The sequence below is a fragment of the Geotrypetes seraphini genome, chromosome 3 (assembly GCF_902459505.1).
Source record: "Geotrypetes seraphini chromosome 3, aGeoSer1.1, whole genome shotgun sequence".
In the NCBI taxonomy this organism is placed as follows: Eukaryota; Metazoa; Chordata; class Amphibia; order Gymnophiona; family Dermophiidae; genus Geotrypetes; species Geotrypetes seraphini.
In genome coordinates this window covers 278,970,391-278,995,063 of record NC_047086.1, presented here as the reverse complement: position 1 = coordinate 278,995,063, position 24,673 = coordinate 278,970,391, and the positions used below count along the sequence as shown (strand labels likewise).

The 24,673-nt window shown below is 45.9% G+C and overlaps 1 protein-coding gene across 1 annotated transcript in view; it reads right to left on the bottom strand.

Moving 5' to 3' along the window:
- The window catches only part of FAM98A (family with sequence similarity 98 member A), a 130,793-nt gene that overhangs the window by 78,455 nt on the left and 27,665 nt on the right, over nt 1–24,673 (bottom strand). Inside the window, 1 exon segment of the mRNA XM_033938897.1 lies at nt 12,900–13,034. Within this exon segment, the coding sequence (XP_033794788.1) occupies nt 12,900–13,034 (135 nt within the window).

Genomic DNA, 24,673 nt, shown 5'->3' with positions numbered 1-24,673 from the left:
GACACCGACGGTCTTCTGCCGACCACAGGCCCTGCGTGCGAAGACCGTCGAGGTGGGCTCCCCACGCGTACTCCGAGGAGTCCGTGGTCAGGACCTTGCGAAAAGGAGGAGTGCGAAACAGTAGCCCCATGGACAGATTTGAAGAGTCTGTCCACCAACGCAACGCAGCGATTTCCGCAAAAGCGGAGTCACCGAAATGAGGCGAGACACCGGATCGCACTCCTGACGCCACTGGGACGCGAGGGTCCACTGAGGGATCCTCAGATGCAGCCTCGCAAACGGCGTGACGTGTACCGTCGAGGCCATATGACCGAGCAGCATCATCATGCGCTTGGCCGACACCATCGATAGTTGAGAGACCTGGCGGCCCATCCGTACCAAGGCTTCTAACCGCTGGGTCGGAAGGTAGGAGCGCAGGCGCACCGTGTCCAGCACCGCACCTATGAATTGAAGAGACTGAGCCGGCCTCAACTGAGACTTTGGAAAGTTTATCTCGAACCCGAGAGTTTGCAGGAAGGCAATAGACTGTCGGGTCGCTGAGATAACCCCCTCCCTGGTCGGGGCTTTGATGAGCCAATCGTCCAGGTAAGGGAACACATGGAGCCCACGAGACCTCAGGGCTGCCGCAACCACCACCATGCACTTCGTGAATACTCGTGGGGACGCGGCCAGGCCGAAGGGCAGTACCCTGTACTGGAGGTGGAGGTCCCCCACCTGGAAACGTAAAAATCTTCGGCAGGCGGGGTGCACCGGAACATGGGTATATGCTTCCTTCAAGTCGAGGGAGCACATCCAGTCCCCTTCCTCCAAGAGAGGATACAAAACCGGGAGAGATAGCATTCGAAACTTCTCCCGGACCAGGAATTTGTTGAGCTTCCTGAGGTCCAGTATGGGGCGCAGGTCCCCGGTCTTTTTTGGGACCAAAAAGTAACGGGAGTAAAACCCCGTACCCCACTGGTCCTTGGGGACCGGCTCGACCGCCCGAAGCTTCAAGAGGGCTTTGGCTTCGGTCAGAAGGGTCGGTAGCTGCGAACGGTTGCAAGAGACTAAACTTGGGGGACTGTCCGGCGGCGAGGACACAAAGTTGAGCGAGTAGCCCTCGGAGACGATCCGGAGCACCCAAGCGTCTGAGGTAATCCCGGTCCATGCCTCCCGGAAGGACCGAAGACGCCCCCCGATAGGAAGGGGTTTCTGTGAAAGTGCGGAGGGGAACCCGCCCCGTCCGCTCAGCCCGTCAAAAGGAAGGCGCGGGCTTAGAAGGGCCCTGCGCCGGGGCTTGGGTTTGTCCCCCTCTGCCTCGCTGAGACGGACGTCTCGGAGGCGGTCTCGAGAAAGCCGGGGTCGACTTCTGAGGGTATCGGCGCGGCGGAGGCCGGAAAGGTTTCTGCGGCGGGGGCCTAGGTTTGGGGCGGACCAGGGATGCTAAAGAGCGCTCCTGCTCCGACAACCGCTTGGTCGCCGCATCCAATGACTCGTCAAATAACTCGGACCCCACACAAGGCAAGTCTGCAAGACGTTCCTGCAGGTTTGGGTCCATGTCGAGGGTGCGAAGCCAGGCCAAGCGGCGCATGGCCACCGCGAAGGCCGACACCCTCGAAACCAGCTCAAAGGCGTCGTACACTGCATGGAATAGGTACAACCGCAATTGAGACAGGTTGGACATAAACTTCTCGAATCCTGCTCTTTGGGAGTCCGGTAACGAGTTTCGATATTGAGGAAGGTCCTTCACCATACCACGCAAATAGGAGGAAAAGGTGAAGGCGTAATTTAGAACCCTGGTGGCCATCAGGGAATTTGAATAGAGGCGACGGCCAAACTTGTCCAGGGTCCGCCCCTCCCTGCCGGGTGGAACCGCCGCAGAAACCCGTGAGGGCTGTGATTTTTTAAGAGCAGACTCCACCAGAAGAGACTGGTGGGAGAGCTGCGCTTTATCGAATCCTTTAGGGGGAATCGTCCTATACTTCGACTCCATTTTTGAAGGCACAGACGTGACTGTAAGAGGGTTTGACAAGTTCTTCAGCCAGGTCTGCAGAAGGACACTGTTGAGAGGGAGTCTAGGCACCTCTCTAGGAGGAGTGGGAAGGTCCTGTTCCTCCAAAAATTCTTTGGAATACTGAGAACCCACCATCAGGTCAATCCCCAGGGCTCGGGCCATGTCCTGAACGAAGGATGAAAATGAGGACGGCCTAGCCTGGGGAGACGGGGTTCTCGACCGCCCCACCGAGGAGAGGGGGGAGGCCTCATGAGAATAATGAGGATCCCTAACAGATCCCGAATCCCAGGATCCCCTCTCCAAGGCCCTCGAGGGGGAAGGGGAAATTATCCTCCTCGCAGAACCCTTGGGCGAGGACCCCGGGGTCCGTGGAACACTCTCCCATTTCCTCGGCGAGGCGGCACGGGAAGACTTCCCACGAGGTGAGCGGAGGAGCCTCGGGTTGTCGAGGCGCAACTCCGACACCTGCAGCGCCTCGCCCCCGAACGACGAGGAACGATCGCGCCGAGGCGCGCCTCGGGGCCGCTTAGACTTCCTCGATCGGCGCCTCGTCCGAGGTCGCGTCGAGGGCGAGGCGTCCCGGGAAGACCCGGAGGAAGAGGAGGAAAGACGGCGCACTCTGCGCAACTTTTCTTTGGGTCTCACACTACGCTCAGGAGGCTCCCCCGAGGTCGAGGTCAGGGGCGGGGCCGAGACCGAGGTGAACGGGGCCACAGTGCCCGAGACCGAGGTCGCCGAGGCCGGGGCTCCCGAGGTCGAGGGGGCCGAGGTCGGGGCCTCCGAGACCGAAGGCGCCCCGGCCGAGGTCGAGGCCGCCGGAACCGCAGCACGCTGCAACACTTCCAGGGCTCCCGACAGCTCCGATGAGATCAGGGCTCGAAGGAGATCCTGGAAGGCCAGAATCCCCACGAAGGTGGGGAGTTCCGAGTCCGGGGCACACTCCCTGGAGGGCGACCTCGGTCTCGAGTATTCCCTCGGGGTGTGCGAAGTCGAGGTCCGATGCGGGGCCGGGGTCGACCCACCCGCCTTAGCCTGAGTCGAGGATGGCTTCTTTGCTGAAGGGGATGGAACAGAGGACTTACCCGAAGCTGGCTTCGCTGATGACGCCTTCGAAGACGAGGGCCGAGGCGAAGCCGAGGCCCCCGAGGACGCCGAGGCCGAGGTCAAGGCCGGGGCCGAAGCCGAGGCCGACGTCGAGGCCTTAGGTGGCGCGTCGACGGCGAACAATTCAGCCATTCTGGCCTTACGGCGACGGAGGGCCCTGTTTTGGAAAGTTGCACAGCGATCACACGACGCTGTCGGATGTTCGGGCCCAAGACAGACAATGCACCACCGGTGAGGGTCAGTGATGGAAAGTAACCTCTCACACCGGCTGCACTTTTTGAATCCCGTAACAGGACGGGACATCAACGAAGAAAAAGAAGAAGGCCGGGAACGACCAACGTCCCGCGGCCACGGCTTCCGGGAGCCCCCGGAGCCCAACGAAAAACAAAATATATATTTTTTTTTTTAAGAAAAGAACAGAAACGAAAGCAGCACCGCGAACTAATTCGATGAAAAAACAACAAACTAAACGCGGCAGCTAGAAGGCAAAACACTGGAGCTCAGATCCACAGGGCTTTCTTGCTCCGCGGAAAAAATTGAACTGAGGACCACGAGGTGGGATGCGCCCTCTAGTGGGCAGAAGGCATGCACATGCGTGGTGCAGTGTGCAAACTTGAAACTTCTAGCAAGTTTGCTTGAAAAGCTGTCCGCGCTGGGGCTCCGTAGATGACGTCACCCACATGTGAGAATATCATGCCTGCTTGTCCTGGGATAACAGATTTTATGCTGCTTATCCTAGGAATAAGCAATGGATTTCTCCAAGCCATCTCAATAATGGCCTATGAACTTCTCCTTTGGAAATTATCCAAGCCTTTTTTAAACCCCACTTAAGAACATAAGAATTTGCCTCCACTGGGTCAGACCAAGGGTCCATTGAGCCCAGCGGTCCACTCCTGCGGCGGCCCATTAGGTCCATGACCTGTAAGTGATCTTTTGTCTAACCCTTTGATTCCTACTCCCTTATATCCTGAAAACCCCCTTTTTCCCTTTTATATATGCCCTTTTTGCTCCTGTGTCCTCCTTTATCTGTAGCCTTCAATCCCCTTATCTTTAAGGAATTTATCTAGTCCCTCTTTAAAACCCTTTAATGTAGTTTGTCTTATTACATCTTCCGGAAGCGCATTCCAGGTATCCACCACCCTCTGAGTGAAGAAGAATTTTCTAGCATTGGTTCTAAATCTGTCCCCTTTAAATTTCTCTGAGTGTCCTCTTGTTTTTGTAGTTCCTAGTACGCTGAAGAACCTGTCCCTCTCCACCCTCTCTATACCTTTCATAATCTCGTAAGTCGCTATCATGTCACCTCTGAGTCTCCGCTTTTCCAGGGTGATGAGGCCCAGCTTCTCTAACCTTTCAGTGTATGAAAAGTTTTCCATACCCTTAATCATTCGTGTCGCTCTCCTCTGGACCCTCTCAAGTATCGCCATATCCTTCTTATGGTACGGCGACCAATATTGGACACAGTACTCCAGGTGCGGGCGCACCATCGCCCGATACAGTAGCAGGATGACTACCTTAAGCTAACTGATTTCACCACATTCTCTGGCTATGAATGCCAAAGTTTAATTACACGTTATGTGAAAAAATATTTTCTGCAGTTTGTTTTAAATATACTATTAAGAACATAAGCAATGCCTCTGCTGGGTCAGGCCTGAGGTCCATCTTGCCCAGCAGTCCGCTCACGCGTCGGCCCAACAGGTCCAGGACCTGAGCAGTAATCCTTTATTTATACCCTTCTATTCCCTTTTCCAGCAGGAAATTGTCCAATCCTTTCTTAAATCCCAGTACCGTACTCTGCCTTATAACGTCCTCTGGAAGCGCATTCCAGGTGTCCACCACACGTTGGGTAAAGAACTTACTAGCATTTGTATTGAATCTGTCCCCTTTCAACTTTTTCGAATGCCCTCTTGTTCTTTTATTTTTTGAAAGTTTGAAGAATCTGTCCCTCTCTACTCTCTCTATGCCCCTCATGATCTTATAAGTCTCTATCATATCCCCTCTAAGTCTCCTCTTCTCCAGGGAAAAGAGACCCAGTTTCTCCAAACTCTCAGCGTATGAAAGGTTTTCCATCCCTTTTATCAGACATGTCGCTCTTCTGAACTCTCTCGAGTAATGCCATATCCTTCTTAAGGTACTGCGACCAAAACTGGACGCAGTATTCCAGGTATGGGCGCACCATCACCCGATACAGCGGCAGGATAACTTCTTTCGTCCTGATTGTAATACCCTTCTTGATTATACCTAGCATTCTATTCGCTCTCTTAGCAGCCGCTGCGCACTGTGCCGTCGGCTTCATTGACGTGTCCACCATTACCCCCAAGTCCCTCTTTTGGGTACTCTCATTCAATAACATCCCTCCCATCGTATAGTTGTACCTCGGGTTTCTGCTTCCCACATGCAATACTTTACATTTCTCAACGATGAACTTCATTTGCCATTTTGTCATCCATTCCCCTAGTTTGTTCAAGTCTCTTTGCAATTCCTCACAGTCCTCTTTAGTCCGAGCTCCCCTAAATAGTTTGGTGTCGTCTGCAAATTTTATTATCTCACACTTCGTCCCTGTTTCTAGATCATTTATGAATATATTAAATAGCAGCGGCCCGAGCACCAAGCCCTGCAGAACACCACTTGTGACCCTCCTCCAGTCTGAGTAGTGGCCCTTCACCCCTACCCTCTGTTTCCTACCCGCCAACCAGTTTCTGATCCATCTATGTACGTCTCCGTCCACCCCATGGTTCTTCAGTTTCCGGAGTAGTCATTCATGAGGCACCTTGTCAAAGGCTTTTTGGAAATCAAGGTATATGATGTCTATGGGGTCACCTCTGTCCATCCGTTTGTTAATTCCTTCGAAGAAGTGTAATAAGTTAGTTAGACACGATCTCCCCCTGCAGAAACCATGTTGACTGGTCATCAGAAGTTCGTTTCTTTCCAAGTGTTCATCGATGTTTTCTTTTATCAATGCTTCCGCCATTTTCCCCGGAACTGAGATCAGACTCACCAGTCTGTAATTTCCCGGGTCACCTCTTGATCCCTTTTTAAAGATGGGCATGACGTTGGCTGTCTTCCAATCCTCCGGGATCACACCTGTTTTCAGGGATAGATTGCATATTTGCTGCAGTAGTTCTGCTATCTCCTCCTTTAGTTCCTAAATCGCATGTCCCCCTAGTTCTAGTATTTTTGGAAAGAGTGAACAAGCGAATCACATCTACCCTTTCCACTCCACTCAGTATTTTATAGACTTATCATATCAGCCCTGAGCTTTCTTTTCTTCAAGCCGAAGAACCCCAGCCACTTTAGACTCTCCTCATAGGAAATTCGCCCCAAACCTTTTATCATTTTCGTTGCTAATTCCGCTATATCTTTGAGACACTGACAATGGATGGGAAGCCACTGAAGTGACTTTAGGAGAGGAGTAACATGAGTAAAGCAGCTCTCCCGGAATATGAGTCGTGTAACCAAATTCTGGACAGATTGGAGGGGAGCGAGATGGCCAAGCAGAAGGGTAGCAAGTTGCAATAGGCTATGCGCGAGGTGATGAGGGCATGGATAAGTGTTTTGATAGTGTGCTCAGAGAAGAAGGGTCGGATTTAGGTAATATTATACTATACATTACATTACATTAGGGACTTCTATTCCGCCTATACCTTGCAGTTCAAGGCGGATTACAAAAGAGCTAACTGGACATTTCCAGTGAAGTTACAACAGTTTTGGTTTTTTTTGGTTTTGGTTTTTTTGGTTACAAGGGAGGAGAGGTAGCTGAAATAATTCCGGAAGAACTTGCAAATTGGATGTTAAATTGACTGTACGTTACTATGTGATATAACAAATAAGATTACGTTACATTTCAGGGATCTGAATACTTGGTTGGTGTTTTGGGGAGGAAGAGATTATTTAAGTGGAGGTTTTGGGGGAGAATTTATCTAGGAGGAGGGGGAAGGGTTGGGTTAAGATATCTGGATAAATTTTTTGAAAAGTAGGGTTTTGATTATAGAGGAAGAAGTGACAGGTTTTAGCAATTTGTTGTATCTGGGTGGTGAAGGAGAAAGAGGATTCAAAGATGACCCTGAGATTATGAGTAGACAGGAAGGATAAGAATGTTGTCCACAGAGATGGTGAATGAGGGAAGCAGAGAGGTAGGTTTAGGTGGGAAGATGAGCAACTCTGTTTTAGCCATATTCTGTTTAAGATGTAGGTGAGACATCCAGGCGGCAATGTCACACAGGCAGGCTGAGACTTTGGTCTGGGTTTCAGTAGCAGGACAAGCAAACCTCCAGATTCACAAGGAATGGAGACACTACTTTCAAAAGAAAGGACGAAACCATGCACAAAGACATGGAATCCTCAAGAAGGAGAGCTAGAGAACCCGACACAACAGAGCCTACAATTCTGAAACCCTCCTAGCAAAGGTGAAAGCCACCAAAACTGTCTTGAGGGCAAGATCCTTGAAGGAGGACAAGTATAGGGGTTCAAACAAAGCCTTAGACAGCACTTGGGAGGGCCAGAAAGATGCCCCTTCACCTTCCTCTGAAAGATGGACAACAAAGCTATCTAGACTCTCAGGGAGCTCAAGGTCAACCTGTTGCAGGCCCTACTGCAGAAAACTTTGGTAACTTGCAGCTGATGTACCGAGCATGGAGATAGTCCTCATAACCTTGTTAATGAGACAAGATAAGATAGCCCCTTTCTTTGAAGAGATGGATCACATGGGACTGCTCTTCTTCATCTTCCTGAGGAGGGGGCAGGGGTCCTCCAAGTCCTAGTCCACACGGGACTGGGTCTGAGGGGACCTCCGAGTTCTCCTTTACCTCCTTCAAGGGGAGTGGCATCTCTGGCACCCTCACCTCCATCCTACCCCTTTTAAAACCCAAATCGGACCCCCTCCAATAGGGGGCTACCTGTCCAACTGCAACTGCTTCCAGACAACTGCATCAATATTTGGAGGCATAAAGCTCCCAAGTCCCCAAGCAACTGCCTGCTGAGAAGCAGCAAAAGATGAAGACAACAACAAAACGGCTACTGCTCCCAATACCAGGATGGGGAGATCCTATCAACTCCAGCAGCTTTCCGCCTCACCTCCCCGGCCATTTACAAAGTCAGAAATGGCCCATCACATTGAGGGCAGACAGAGCCAGAAGCTGTGTTTAGCTGCTGGCTCTTACAGTTTGTGCAGCAGCTGCCGTTGGCATGTCCAGTTACGTAGCAGACACGCGCAAACCTGCTTCAGCACCATCCTGAATTCTCTCCAAGGATGCTTCAACAGGAAAATCCCTTAACTGCAAGTGAGGGAATTCCCTGTTATTGGCTGGCCTTTCTTTTTTTTTTTGCTGAAATTTTTTATTTTTTGAGGTTTTTTTTAAAATACAACTTTAAGGCTGAGTTGCAACTGAAAAGCCTTATTCCCTATAATACAGAATAAGGTTGATCAGGGCAACTGAGACCTAGGAGCTGCAAAGGGAGCCCTTGGGGACACACCCAGCAAGGTGAACGAGCAAGAGGGGTAGGGAGATGGGAACCTGCACTTCTTGGGTGAAATCCCGTGGAACCAAGCCAGTGTGGAATGAAGGAGTGTGACTGGGGCTGCGGAGCCAGGATCTGTGCTTGATCAAGTACGGTCAGAGACCGAAAACCTGGGAACAGCCATTAGGCTCAATCATGATGTGCTGCCATGGCAAGCAGAGCAGAGAACTAGGCCAGGAACAGGAGCACCAACAGCCTTGCTGAAGGGTAGAGAAAAATACTGTATTGTTCCAGGGAGCACCACAGTATATATAGCAATATCATTAATAGTTTATTAGTTTTTTTTTTTTATTAGTTTTTTAATATCCCGACCATCAAGTGAATATCTGGCCGGTTTACAAAATATAATAAAAGTAAATAATAATTTAAATATAATGAAGTGAACGAAAATGACATTAACTAGACTAACTGGAAAGTGAGGATAAGAGGGGAAGGAAGGGAGAAGTTACATAAAGTTAAGATAAGAAAGGATGGGGGAAGGATTGAACAAGTGGGATATGTGAGCATTGTTGGAGTGATTACTTACTTACATTAAAAAGGTGAAGTAAAAAAGAGAGAAAGGGATCTAGGGACGGTCATAAGCGTCTTGGAACAAGAAGGTCTTTAATCCAGTCTTGAAGTTGATTAGATTTTGTTCGTCCGGAAGGTATTGTGGAAGAGAGTTCCATAGTGTAGGAGCGGTTACTGCAAAGTTAGTTTTTCGGGTGTAGTAGAAATCTTTGAGAGAAGGAATGAAAAGGAGTTTTTGGTCAGTAGATCTTAGTGTGCGAGGGGAACATTGTGGAATTAGTAGTTTATCGAGGAATAGAGGTTGATGGGAATGTTTAATTTTTCTAACTCCATCTGCTGGTAAGAGGGGATAACAACCCATTCACTCAGAAGAGTGAAGCTGATGCTAAGAAAAATAAGGTTTTGGTTGAAGATGAGAAATGAGCTACCCTGAGGTTCTTTGAGGAGTGCTATGGAATTAGTTATATGATATAAGCACATAAGCAGTGCTTCCGCTGGGTCAGACCAGAGATCCATCTTGCCCAGCAGTCCGCACAAGCGGAGGCCCATCAGGTCCAGGACCTGTGTAGTAGTCCTCTATCCGTACTCTTCTATCCCCTTTTCTTCAGAAAGTTGCCCAATCCCTTCTTGAACCCCAATACTGTACTAGAAACGCCTTCACCGGATCAGACTTTAGGTCCATCTATTCCGGCGACCCGCACACGCGGAGGCCAAGCCAGGTGCTCCCAGATGGAGACCCTGATTACCCATATCCCTCAATGTGATTTGCAAGGAGGTGTGAATCCAACTTACGCTTGAAACCCAGAATGGTAGTCTCCGTCACCACCTCCTCTGGGAGAGCATTCCAAGTGTCCACCACTCGCTGTGTGAAATAGAACTTCCTGACATTTGTCCTGAGCCTGCTGCCCCTCAGCCTCAGTCCATGACCTCTTGTCTGTGTCACTTTTGACAATGTGAATAATGATGTTTCTTGCTCAATTTTATCGAATCCATTCAGTATTTTAAAAATCTCAATCATATCTCCTCGCAGTCTCCTCCTCCCGAGGGTGAACAGTCCCAGTCCTTCGAGGCATTCTTTGTAGCTCGCCTCTGCATCCTTTCCAGCAGGGTTATATCCTTTTTTAGGTATGGAGACCAGTGTTGGACACAGTATCCAAGTGTAGTCTGACCATTGCTCTGTAAAGCGGCATTATAACAGCCGCCAATCTACTCGTGATCCCCTTCTTTATCATAACTAACATTCTGTTTGCTTTCTTTGCCGCCGCCGCACATTGCCGCCGCCGCACATTCAGGTTCCTGTCTATCAGTACCCCCAGGTCCCTTTCTTGATCAGATTTGGCCAATGTTACACCTAACATTTTATATTCATGTTCCTTATTTTTCTTGCCCAGGTGCATCACCTTGCATTTGTCTATGTTAAACCTCATCTGCCACTTTTCCGCCCATTCCTCCAGCTGGTTTAGATCCTTCTGGAGATCTTCACTTTCTTTTTGTGACCAACTGCCCGACATAGTTTTGTGTCATCTGCAAACTTGATTATACTTGTTGTTTCCTCTTCAAGGTCATTTATGAAGATATTGAATAAGATGGGCCCAAGAACCGAGCCCTGGGGCACGCCGCTAGTCACCTTCTCCCAGTCCGAGAATTTCCCATTTATGCTTACCATCTGCAATCTATTCTCTAGCCATTTGCCTATCCATCTAAGTACGTCCCCTTCAATTCCGTGACTTAGTAGTTTCCTTATAAGCCTTGTGTGCGGGACCTTGTCGAATGCTTTCTGGAAGTCCAAGTAAATTATATCCACCAGGTCTCCGCTGTCGATTAGTTTGTTCACCTTCTCGAAAAATTGAAGTAAATTTGTCAAACATGACTTCCCCTTCCTGAAGCCATGCTGACTAGCTCTCATCAGGTCATGATTCTCCAGGTGTTGCACTATGCTATCCTTGATTAGTGCTCCAACCATCTTCCCAGGAACCGACGTAAGACTGACAGGTCTATAATTGCCTGGTTCTCCTCTCGATCCTTTTTTGAAGATTGGGATGACATTTGCTATCTTCCAGTCATCTGGTATTTACCCGGTTCTAATTGATATGGCTGTCTTCCCTCCTAGTGAAAGCATAATTCTTTTCAGGTGGGCCTTGGGGTCTTTAGCAATTTACTTATGTATTTGCAATACTGATATTTATTGAGATATTGCATTGGATGTTATGTTTTTTATAATTATTATTTTTGCTTATATAAATATAATGTAATATTGTTTTAATGTGCAATGTAACATGATGCGATTGTGTACAGATTTACAAAAGAACTGCATGACCCAAATGAAAATTCATTACACAAAAAAAACCCTTTCATCTGCAGGATCCCTTCAACCAGAGCTGTTTTTTTCATATAAATATACCCACTAATTATTAAAAAAATATAAATGTCATATTTATATAATGGAGAGGAAAATAGCCACACAGCAGGGGAATTTTAGAAACTTTCAGGAGGGTTGGAAGCCATTAACAAAACATTGTAATGATTGAATATTATTTTTTTCCCCTTAAAAATGCACATCCAGGATGGGGGGGAAGGGTTTTTTGATTTGAACATTAAATAAGGTATACAAGAATTGGGTTTATGGTAGGTTTTCTGAAAATTTAAAGAATGTAATTGATTAGGGGGGGAGGGGGGATAAATTCAGATATGGTGTTTAACAGAATATAAAGTGTTGTATTTGAGTTTAAAATGCTATAAATGCTGTTATACTTATTGTAAGTTTTTTAAAAATGAATAAAGAATTTGGAAAAAAAATAAATAAAATTTTATATATATATACACACACACATACATACATACAGTGGTACCTTGGTTTACGAGCATAATTAGTTCCAGAAGCATGCTCGTAAACCAAAATACTCGTATATCAAAGCGAGTTTCCCCATAGGAACTAATGGAAACTCGCTTGATTCATTTCCACCCACCCCATCCCCCAAGGCCAGCGGCGCTGCTCTACTCCCCCCAAGAACCGGAACTCCCCCCGCTCATGAAACCCCCCCCCCCGCGTGATCCACCTCCCTCCCGCTTGTTTCGCCCCCCCACCCCGCTCATGTCGCACCCCCCTCACCGCGATCCGGCATCCCCCCAGGCATCCACCCACCCACCCGATCACATTTCTTACCCCCATCTGGCACCGGCACCAATGCACAGGACATGCCAGTGCCGGTGCCCGAAGATCTGCCTCCTTTGCGCTGGGCCTTGAGCATCTGCACATACTCAAGGCCTTCGGGTTCCCGTTCTTTCCGAGATGCTCAAGGCCCAGCAAAAAGGACGACAGATCTTCGGGCACCGGCACCAGCATGTCCTGTGCATTGGTGCCGGTGCCGGGTGCCAGATGGGGGGTAAGTGATGTGTTCGGGGGAGGATGTCGGATCGCGGCAGGGGGGCGACGCGAGCGGGGGGAGTGCCGGATCGCGGGGGAGGCGCTCGTACATCGAGGCAAGCTCGGTTTCCGAGGCGCAGATTTTGCAAATATTTTGCTCGTCTTGCAAAACACTCATAAACCGGTGCACTCGTAAACCGAGGTACCACTGTATATATATCTCCACACAAAACCAATTCATCAATAAATACAATTTGACAAAGACTTTCTGGGGCTACACTGAATGTAAACTAGCACGTTTACATTCACGTTTACTGAATGTAAACTAGCACGTTTACATTCAAGGACCTAAAAATTAGAAAGCATTGTGGTTTTGCATGTTAGGTAACAATTTATCTCCCATCGCAAACTTACTGAGCAGCAGGAGGCAGTTCCTTTTCACAAACAGGCGCTTTGTTACATCTCCTGATGTAAGCGACGTGTACGGACAGTTCATTTCTGCCAGCAGTCCGCTCACCTCCAGCTGGAACTCTTCAGATTCACTTGGGCCTTTACAAGGTAAAAATGAAAAATCCATGTTTTGGTATTCTTTTTTAATTAACTTGCTGATGTCGTGCCAAACATCACATAAACCTGCTGCTTTAGGGAACGTGCAATGAAGAAGGTTTTCATTAGCACTCAAAAGTGGTGTGGAAATGAAAATTGTAGGGCTTGTAGTATATACAGAGCAATTTCCAAACTGTGAATATTGTGCCAGTTCTCTGAATAAAAACTTGAAAATTACCTAATAAAAATATGCCCACATAATGCAATCTGCTTATAAGCTATGTTCTCTCTAAGCGGAGCACATAAGCAATCATTCCTACATACTAGGAGCGCTGTTCACAAAAATATTTGCAAATCTGGAAATTTGGGGAGTTTTAGAACTTGTTGGTCACACAAAAATTTTTTTTTTTTTTTTTTTAGAATTTGTCATTCACATGAGAGGAAATTCACTTGCACCCAGCCAATCCTTAGAGGGAACACTGCTTATAAGGCAGGCAGTTTTACAATAGTCCTTTTACAAGGATAAACAGAAATTTAAATGCCCTTTTATTTACAATATGGCAGACACCATATCCTACATTTATATTGTTGGAAAGTTATCAGTGAAGAAAATAAATAAAAACAAGAGAAAAAGGAAACCGATATGGCTCTCCAAACTAGTAGCAGAGAAAATAAAGGCTAAAGAGCTGGCGTTCGTGAAATATAAAAAAAACTCAAGAAGAGGAGAACAGAAAGGACTACCAGGTGAAAATGAAAGAAGCCAAGAGAGAGATACATCTAGCGAAAGCTCAAGCGGAAAAGCAAATGGCTAAAAATGTAAAAAAGGGAGACAACAATTTTTTCAGATATATAAGTGAAAGGGGAAAGATGAAAAATGGAATTGCGAGACTAAAAGATGCTATGAAACAGATCTATGCAGGACTTGACAGTTTTGTCGGGTTATGGATTTGGCTGATATCTGGAGACTCTTATCATCCTTTAGATAAAGACTATACACGTGGCCCATGCACATCCAACCATGTCTAGAATTGACTACATTTTGGTCACTTCTTCCTTTTTCCTTCGCGTGGCCAGTGCCAAGATAGGAACGCCTACCCTTTCAGACCACACTGTGGTATGGTTGGAAGTGCAAGGTACGCAAATTGGGAACCAGCCTGGTCAGTGGAGACTTTCTCGCTATTTGTACTGGAATCAGCACTATAGGGTTCACATACTTAAACGATGGGAACAATTTCTGGAGGATAATGCCTCTTCTACCCCAAATCCGGTATTGTTATGGGTAACAGCCTAAGAAATCCTTCGTGAGGAAACTATAACATATGTAGCAAGAAGAAAGAATATTCCAGGGAATTATCAATGGATTAAAACTAGAAATCTGATTGATAAAGACCTGCTTCAGGTAGCTTGAGTCGCACTCAATGTAAACTTCATGAAAAAAAACTATGCGGTCCCAACAATATCATAAATATTGATTTTACAGATATGGCAATCGTACTGGTAAATTATTGGCTCACTTAGTGCACCCTTGGTGGGGCCCTCATTTTTGTAAAGGGATTTTACAAAATAAATCTTTCATTACTGATAGTGATCGCCTGACAGATTTTTCTTAATCATTTCTGGGAGTTCTACTCTAGGAAAATGCCTTTTTCCTAGTGCCTTAACATCTTGCCTTTATTCTCTATGATTGCCCCAACTTACAGAGGAGTAGGACCACCTCCTTCACAGGCCTATTACAGCCCTGGAAATTTGGGAGGCTATAAAAGAATCTCCACTTTCAAAAGCTCCCAGTCTCTCCTCTGAATTTTATAAAATCATGCTGGACCACATTGCTTTGCCTTTGGAGGCTTATTTTGGCCAGGTCCTGTCTACCAGAAATTTCCCTGTTCAAGCTAATCGTGCCCATATAGTGCTGATCCCCTTAAGGTTATGTTCTTGGGCTGTTCTTTTTAACTTTTTTTTAAACAATATTGCTGAAGGGTTGTCAGGTAAGATTTGCCTCTTTGCAGATGATACCAAAATCTGCAATAGAGTAGGCATGCCGGATGGTGTGAATAACATGAAGAAAGACCTGCAAAGCTTGAAGAATGGTCTGAAATTTGGCAGCTAAAATTTAATGTTAAGAAGGTCATGCATTTGGGCTGAAAAATCAGAGGGAACGGTACAGATTAGGGAGTGAAGAGCTTATGTGCACGACAGAAGAGCGGGACTTGGGTGTGATTGTATGACTGATGATCTTAAGGTAGCCAAACAGGTTGAAAAGGTGACGGCGAAAGCTAGAAGAATGCTAGGTTGCATAGGAGAGGTATGGCCAGTAGGAAAAAAGAGGTATTGATGCCCCTGTATAAGACTTTGGTGAGACCTCATTTAGAATATTGTGTACAATTCTGGAGGCCGCACCTTCAAAAAAATATAAAAAGGATGGATTCGGTCCAGAGGAAGGCTACTATAATGGTATGTGGTCTTCATCATAAGGCGTATGGGGACAAACAAATATCTCAATTTGTATACTTTGGAGGAAAGGAGGGAGATTGGAGATATGATAAAGATGTTTAAATACATACATAATGTAAATGCGCATGAGTCGAGTTTCTTTAATTTGAAAGGAAACTCTGCAATGAGAGGGCATAGGATGAAGTTAAGAGGTGACAGGCTCTAGAGTAATCTAAAGAAATACTTTTTTACAGAAAGGCTGGTAGATGCATGGAACAGTCTCCCAGAAGAGGTGGTAGAGACAGAGACAGTGTCTGAATTCAAAAGGGCCTGGGACAGGCATGTGGGATCTCTTGGAGAGAGAAAGAGATAATGATTACTGCGGATGGACAGACTTATAGGGCCAGTTGGCCTTTATCTACCATCAATGTTTCTATGTTTAAGACTACTCACTGACATCCCTTATTGAAATCTATGTGACAGTGTTGGCAGTGGTTGTGTAAGCGTATGCAATTGTCATCCTATGCTTTAAGACATTGAGCATGAGAAGCAAAGCCAGAAACTTAGGCACGATAAGGGGACTTTTGCCAATTAATAAACAGATTGCCATATTCTGAATTAATCGCAAAGTAATGTAACTGATTATTAGGTAGGCCACAATATAACGCATTGCAATAATCGATTAATACATAAGAGGTGCAATGAAAGTCAGACCAGTACTCCACTGAACTTGACATTCTTTCTCAAACAGCGGTCATTCCAGTACCTTGGAAGCACTCTGGAGATTAGAGTAAGAATGCTGATTTCATGTTGTTTATTCCCAAAAATGGTCAATGTCTTAAATGTCAATCTACTCCTGCTGGTCTGCTTCATATGTTTTGGTCATGTGAGAGGATACAAACATTTTGGTCCTTTGTTGGATTATATTTGAACACCGTTTTGCATTAAAGGATACTCTTGAGGGTGGATGTTCTACTTTTATCCCAGATTCACTCTCTGGAACTGTATTTGTTGTTGCAAAAACCTTCTTTAATGGCTAGAAAATGTATTCTTTTACTGTGGAGACAATCTGAAACTCCTACTATCACTCTCTGGAGGATTAAATGTTAGAATACTTGGAAGTAAAAAGGGGTACACCAGGTCAGTGGAGCAGATTTAAGGTAATATGGGCCCCTGTCTGGGATGATTTGTCACACAGAGCCCACTGTTATCTGCTGAATTCTTCACACTGGAGTGCTTGGAGGGGGTTGTTTTGGTCTCAATTTGTATCTTTAAGTCTCTGTGAAGAAACCACGTGGATGACTTTGCATTGTCTGTTCTACTACTGAACTTGTAATGTTTTTGCATTTTGAAAATTTTTTTTAAAAAACAAAAACTTAAAAAAAAAAAAAAAAGGATGCTATGAACCACTATGTGGAGAGTGATGAGGAAAAAGCAAACATGCTAAACAAATACTTCTGTTCTATGTTCATGGAAGAAAATCCTGGAGCAAGACTTGAGACTGCCAAAGTTACAGAAGAGAATGGAGTGGAGACCGTATCTGGTGAAGGACATAAGATTTTAAGCGGTCCAGAGAGGGCAACGAAAATGATAGGAGGTTTGCACCAGAAGAGGTACAAGGAGAGACTGGAAGCCCTGAATATGTATATCCTAGAGGAAAGGAGGGACAGGGAAATATGATTCAGATGTTCAAATACTTGAAAGGTATTAACGTAGAACAAAATCTTTTCCAGAGAAAGGAAAATGATAAAGCCAGAGGACATAATTTGAGGTTGAGGGGTAGTAGATTCTACTTTATGGAGAGGGTGGTGGATGACTGGAATGTGTTCCCGAGAGAGGTGGTGGAGAGGAAAATGGTGAAAGAGTTCAAACAAGCATGAATGAACACAGGATCTAGAATCAGAAAATAATAGTAAATATTGAAGAGCTAAGGCCAGTACTGGGCAGACTTGCACAGTATATGGCCTTTGGTTGAGGATGGGCTGGGGAGGGCTTCAATGGCTGGGAGGGTGTAGATGGGCTGGAGTGAGCTTTGATGGAGACTTCAGCAGTTGGAACCCAAGCACAGCATCGGGTAGAGCTTTGGATTCTTGCCCAGAAATAGATTAAGAGGAAAAAAAAATTTTTTTTAATTGAATCAGGTTGGGCAGACTGGATGGACCATTCGGGTCTTTATCTGCCGTCATCTACTATGTTACCATGTTATTATGTATACCGTGCCATTCACGGAAGAAAGTGTTTATGAACAACTTTAAAAGGTGAACAAAAACAATGGGACCGGACGGGATCCAACCCAGGATATTGAGGGCGCTCAGAGAGGCTCTCGCAGGTCCTATTAAAGATTTATTCGACAAATCTTTGGAGACAGGAGTGGTTTCTGGGGATTGGAGAAGAGCAGATATGATCACTATTTACAAAAGTAGTCACAGAGATGAAGCGGTAAACTACAGACTGGTAAGCTTCACTTCAGATATTGGAAAATGGAAGCGTTGCTGAAAGAAAGGATAGTGAAATTCCTAGAATCTAATGGATTACACTACAGGATCTGAGGCAACATGGTTTTAACTAGAGGTAAATCGTGCCAAATAAATCTGATTGAATTTTTTGATTGGGTGACCAGAGAACTGGATCAAGGACATATGCTAGATGTAATTTACTTAGATTTCAACAAAGCCTTTGACACAGAAACTAATAGGAGGCTCTTGAACAAACGGGCAGAAGTTAGGACCCAAAATGGTGAACTGGATTAGAAACTGATTGACATACAGATGCCAGAGGGTGGTGGTTAATGGAATTTGCTCGGAGGAAGGAAAGGCGAGTAGTTGTGTCCCTTAAGGATTGGTTCCGAGAAGAGACTGGAAGCCCTGAAAGCATAGTTACTTACCGTTAACAGGTGTTATCCAGGGACAGCAGGCAGATATTCTCATATATGGGTGATGTCATCCACTGAGCCCCAGTACAGACAGCTGCTAAAGCGCTCTTGCACTTTTAAGAACTTTGGAAAGTTTGCAACTAACCGTACTGCACATGCGCGACTGCCTTCCCGCCTGACATAGGCATGCAGCTCCTCAGTTCAGATAGCAGGCTAAAAAGCCAACCAGGGGAACTGGGTGGGTTGTGAGAATATCTGCCTGCTGTCCCTGGATAACACCTGTTACGGTAAGTAACTGCTTTAACCCAGGATAAGCAGGCAGTATATTCTCACATATGGGTGACCTCCAAACTAACCAAAAATGGGTGGTGGGAGAGTTGGCCAGTAAGAAAATAAATTTTGTAATACTACTTGGCCGAAATGGCCATCTTGTCTGGAATAGGATTCCAGACAGTAATGAGAAGTGAAAGTGTGAACCGAGGACCAAGTAGCAGCATTGTATATTTCATCTATAGGAGTAGAACGTAGGAAAGCTACTGAAGCTGCCATGGATCGAACTTTGTGGGCTATTGCATGACCCTCCAGTTGCAGCCCAGCCTGAGCATAACAGAATGAGATGCAAGTAGCCAACCAGTTGGAAATTGTCCTCTTGGAAAAAGGATGCCCCAACTTGTTTGGATCAAAGGAGACGATGTTGTGGAAAAGATCTGTGCGATTTAGTTCATTGCAAATAATAGGCTAATGCTCGTTTGCAGTCCAGAGTATGAAGAGCTGTTTCTCCAGGATGAGAATGAGGCCTGGGAAATATACTGGAAGAACAATCAATTGATTGAGATGAAACTCGGTAACAACTTTGGGTAAGAACTTTGGATGTATGCGGAGTACAATCTTATCATGATGGAACACTGTAAATGGTGGATCCGCTACCAAAGCTTGAAGGACACTGACTCTGCGTGCAAATGTTACAGAAATGAGGAAAACTACTTTCCAAGTGAGGTATTTAAGATGTGCCATAAACATTGGTTCAAATGGAGGCTTCATCGGTTTAGCAAGTACAACATTAAGATCCCAAACTATTGGGGATGGTTTGATAGGTGGTTTCATAATTTGGAAACCACAGGATGAGCAGAAAGAGGTTTTCCATCTAATGGTTGATGAAAAGCAGCAATTGCACCGAGATGGACTCTAATGGAGGTGGATTTGAGGCCAGACTGGGATAAATGAAAAAGATAATCCAGAATCGAAGACAAGGAGGTGGATTGTAGCTCCTGATGATGAAGATTGCACCAAGCAGAAAATCGAGTCCAGTTTTGAGTATAACATTGTCTTGTGGCTGGTTTTTTGGAAGCATTCAAGATGTCTTTAACAGGTTGAGAAAACTGAAGGTCAGGTGAAGTCAGCCCAAGAGACACCAAGCTGTCAAATATAAGACTGCAGGTTGGAATGAAGAAGAGAACCTTGACTATGTGTAAGAAGAGATGGAAAAATTGTCAGAAGAGGTTTCCAGATGCTGAGCTGAAGTAGAAGGGAGATCCAAGGTTGTCTGGACCACCAAGGAGCTATCAGAATCATGGTGGCAGACTCCTGTTTGAGTTTGACAAGACTTTTGAGAATAAGTGGAAATGGAGGGAACGCATAGAGGAACTTGTTTGTCCAGGTCAGGAGAAAAGCATCCTTCCCCTCGTTAAAAGGCATTTCCCAAACATGAAAGCTAGGGACCTCCCTCCACTTCAAAATCACTGAGCTCTGGAACAACCTTACCTCCCCTCTTCGGAACTTGAGCTCTCTCCAAGTTTTCCGCAAACATCTGAAAACCTGGCTTTTCTCAAAAAATGTAAGTCTCCCTCCAACTTAGGAATCAAGGAAACTCTTATATCTTGGCATCCCAAGTCCTCTAAATTTTCTTCACACTTCTACCTCTAACCCAATGATGTAATTCCTTCCTATTTCTCCTACTGTAAATCGCGACGAGCTCTACAAACGTGGAGATGATGCGGTATACAAACCTAAGGATTAGATTAGATTAGGTTAGCTGAGGAGTATACACTGCAACAGAACTGGGGCGGCTTGTTGTGGGGAGACGCAAAAAGGAGAGCTGCTGAGTTCAGCGTCCATTTGTGAGGTTGTGAGGCTTAGTTTGTCCGCCAATGAATTTTTCTCTCCTTGAATGTAAACAGCCTTCAGAAAAATGTTGTGAAGAATTGCCCAATCCCAAATCTTTTGAGCTTCCTGGCAAAGGAGAAGAGACCCTGTTCTTCCCTGCTTGTTTACGAAGTACATCGCTACTTGATTGTATGTATGAATGAGAATGGCCTGATCTTGAAGAAGATGCTGAAAAGCCTTGAGAGCACTGAAAATCGCTATGAGTTCCAACAGATTTATGTGATGGGGACAATCTGTGGAGGACCAATGACCTTGAGAACGGAGACCATCCAGGTGAGCTCCCCAAGTATAGGTTGACGAATCCGTCATGAGAACCTTCTGGTGAAGGGGTGTTTGAAACAGCAAACCTCTGGAAAGATTGGAAGAGAGCATTCACCACTGAAGAGATTGTCGTGGAGAAGATGTTACTGTAATATGCTGGGAAAGTGGATCTAGTGCCTGCGACCACTGAGAAGCCAGTGACCACTGAGGGATTCGTAGGTGAAGTCTGGAAAAAGGAGTCACGTGGACTGTAGAGGCCATGTGACCTAGAACAGTGTTTTTCAACCTTTTTAAACCTATGGACCGGTAGAAATAAAAGAATTATTCTGTGGACCGGCATTGGTCCGTGGACCAGCGGTTGAAGAACACTGGGCTAAGTTGTGGGCCAGACCCATCCATCTCTACCCAATCTCCACCACAGACCCCGCCCCCATAACAGTACTAATTGCACCTTGCACGTCCTGTGCCTCATCTGGAAGCCTTCTTTCTGACATTGCAACGTCAGAGAGAAGGCTTCCGGTTCAGGCGCAGGACAAGCGTAGGAGCCGCTGCCCGTGGCTTTGTGCACTGAATCAGTGAGGAAGAGGGAGCTGGCTCGAAGATAACGCACCGTGGACCAGCGGTTGAAGAACACTGTTTTGGGCCTGATGCACATGCTGGCCCTGTGGACCGGCAGGAAATTTCTGTGGACCGGCACTGGTCCATGGACCGGTGGTTGAAGAACACTGACCTAGAAGAACCATCATGTGCCTTGCTAAGAGTAAAGGAAGACAGGACACTTGATGCCAAAGTTGTATCAAAGCATCTTGACATTGTTGAGGAAGGAACACTGAGTTGAAAAGTATCTAAGAGGGCTCCAATAAACTGGAGAGTCTGAGAAGGTTGCAATTGAGATTTGGGGAAGTTGATTTTGAATCCCAAATTTTGTAGGAACTATATAGTTTGTTGTGTTGCTACAATAACACCTTGAGATGAAAGATCTTTGATGAGCCAATCGTCCAGATAAGGAAAGACTTGGAAACTGTGAGTTGGCAAGGCTGCCACAACCACCAAGCACTTGGTAAAAACTCTAGGAGATGAAGCGAGACCAAAAGGCAGAACTTTGTATTGATAATGATGATTTCCCACCCAAAATCTGAGGAACTTGTGAGAAGCTGGGTGAATGGAGATGCGAGTGTAAGCCTCCTTGAGATCCAGAGAGCATAACCAATCATTGTGATCCAGCAGGGGTTACAGCGATGCTAGAGACAGCATCTGAAATTTTTCCTTGACAAGAAATTTGTTGAAAGCTCCGAGGTCCAATATCGGTCAAAGACCTCCCGTCTTCTTTGGGATGAGGAAATAACAGGAATAAAACCCTGTGTTCTGCTGGTCCAAAGTAACCTTCTCGATGGCATTGAGAAGGAGCAGAGATTCGACTTTCTGGAGAAGAAGAGAGGAGTGTTGGAAGGAAACTGTCTTGGAGGATGATCTGGAGGAATGTCAAGAAAATAAAGAGAATAACCTTCTCAAATTATATTGAGAACCCAGAGTTCGGTGGTGATGGCAATGCTGAAGACAACCTCCAATGGGGAGAGGAAGAGGCAAAGTTACATTGATTGAAAATATGCTCTCCAGTTATCATTCAAAAAGGCTGATTTGACTTAGGAGTAGCAGAGGTCTGAGGCTTTTGAGGATACTGTTTTTTTCTGCTGCAGCCTGGAAAGAGGCTTTGATGTATAGCGCCTCCGATATGAAGAAGATGGCTTGAAAGATTTAGAGGCAGAGGATTTAGGTTTAGGTCTGAATAGTGAGTTGAAAGACTTTTCATGCTCGGAAAGTTTTTTAGTTGCATTTTCAATAGTGTCCCCAAAAAGCTCATCTCCAAGGCAGGGAATATTAGCTAAGCGATCCTGGAGGTTAGCATCCATATCTGCTATCCTTAGCCTTGCAAGCCTCCTCATGGCCACAGACATTGCAGAAACTCGAGAAGACAGCTCAAAGGCATTGTATGAGGATTGTACTATATGCTGCCTGAGTTGAGTGATAGTATTAAATATGTGCTGGAACTCTGACTTCTGGGGAAGAAGCAAGTACTACAGGAAGGATGGACTACACCTCAACGAGGAAGGAGCAAGAGTATTGGCAGGCAACATGAGGAAGGCCATTGAGAAGGCTTTAAACTAAAGGACAGGGGAAAGCCGACAGTCGACCACCAGTTGATGGTCCGGGCGACAGGATGTGCCAAAGAAGGAACTATGGACAACTACTCAGACAAAGGAGGGGACCACCACAAAGCATATAAGAGAGACAACACTGGAGCAGAAAAGGATACTGTGAAAGAACCAGGGGACACTGCTAAGCTTAAAGAGTCCAAGAAGGTAACACAAAGGGAACTCAAATGTATGTATACGAACGCTAGAAGTTTGAGAAACAAAATGGGAGAATTAGAAGCAATAGCGAAAAACGACGAACTGGAAATCATTGGCATAACAGAAACCTGGTGGAATGACGAAAACAAATGGGATACAGTACTACAGGGATACAAACTGTACAGAAGAGATAGAGTGGGGCAGAAAGGTGGAGGTATTGCCCTATATGTTCATGAAGAAAAAGAATCAGTGAGGGAGACTATGACGGAAGAGAAAGAGAAGCTGGAATCCCTCTGGATAAAGATTCCCAGACACAATGGTGCTGACACAAAGATTGGCCTTTACTACCGACCGCCAGGACAGGGGAAGGTAACAGACTCGGAAATGATAGAGGAAATTAAACACGAATGCAAGACAGGAAATGTCGTAATATTGAGGGATTTCAATTTTAAGAACATAAGAATTGCCACTGCTGAGTCAGACCAGTGGTCCATCATGCCCAGCAGTCCGCTCACGCGGCGGCCCTCTGGTCTAAGACCAGCACCCTAACTGAGACTAGCCCTACCAGCGCACGTTCTTGTTCAATATAAACTTGTCTAACTTTGTCTTGAATCCTTGGAGGGTGTTTTCCCCTATAACAGCCTCTGGAAAGGCGTTCCAGCTTTCTACAACTCTCTGGGTGAAGAAGAACTTCCTTACGTTTGTACGTAATCTATCCCCTTTCAACTTTAGAGAGTGCCCTCTTGTTCTCCCTACCTTGGAGAGGGTGAACAACCTGTCCTTATCTACTAAGTCTATCCCCTTCAGTACCTTGAATGTTTCGATCATGTCCCCTCTCAATCTTCTCTGTTCGAGAGAGAAGAGGCCCAGTTTCTCTAATCTTTCAATGTACGAAAACTCCTCCAGTCCCTTAACCATCTTAGTCACTCTTCTCTGGACCCTTTCGAGTAGTACCGTGTCCTTCTTCAGGTACGGCGACCAGTGCTGGATGCAGTACTCCAGGTGAGGGCGTACCATGGCCCCGTACAGCGGCATGATAACCTTCTCTGATCTGTTTGTGATCCCCTTCTTTATCATTCCTAGCATTCTGTTTGCCCTTTTTGCTGCCGCCGCACATTGTGTGCACGGCTTCATCGACTTGTTGATCAGAACTCCCAAGTCCCTTTCCTGGGAGGTCTCTCCAAGTACCGCCCCGGACATCCTGTATTCATGCATGAGATTTTTGTTACCGACATGCATCACTTTACACTTATCCACCACGTTGAACCTCATCTGCCATGTCGATGCCCATTCCTCGAGCTTGATTATGTCTTGTTGCCGATCTTCGCAATCCCCCTGCGTCTTTACTACTCTGAATAACTTTGTTATCATCCACAAATTTAATCACCTCGCTCGTCGTACCTATGTCCAGATCATTTATAAAGATGTTAAAGAGCACGGGTCCAAGCACCAAGCCCTGTGGCACCCCACTGGTGATGCTCTTCCAGTCCGAGTATTGTCCATTTACACCCACTCTCTGTTTCCTATGCTCCAGCCAGTTTTTTTAAAATTATTATTTATTTATC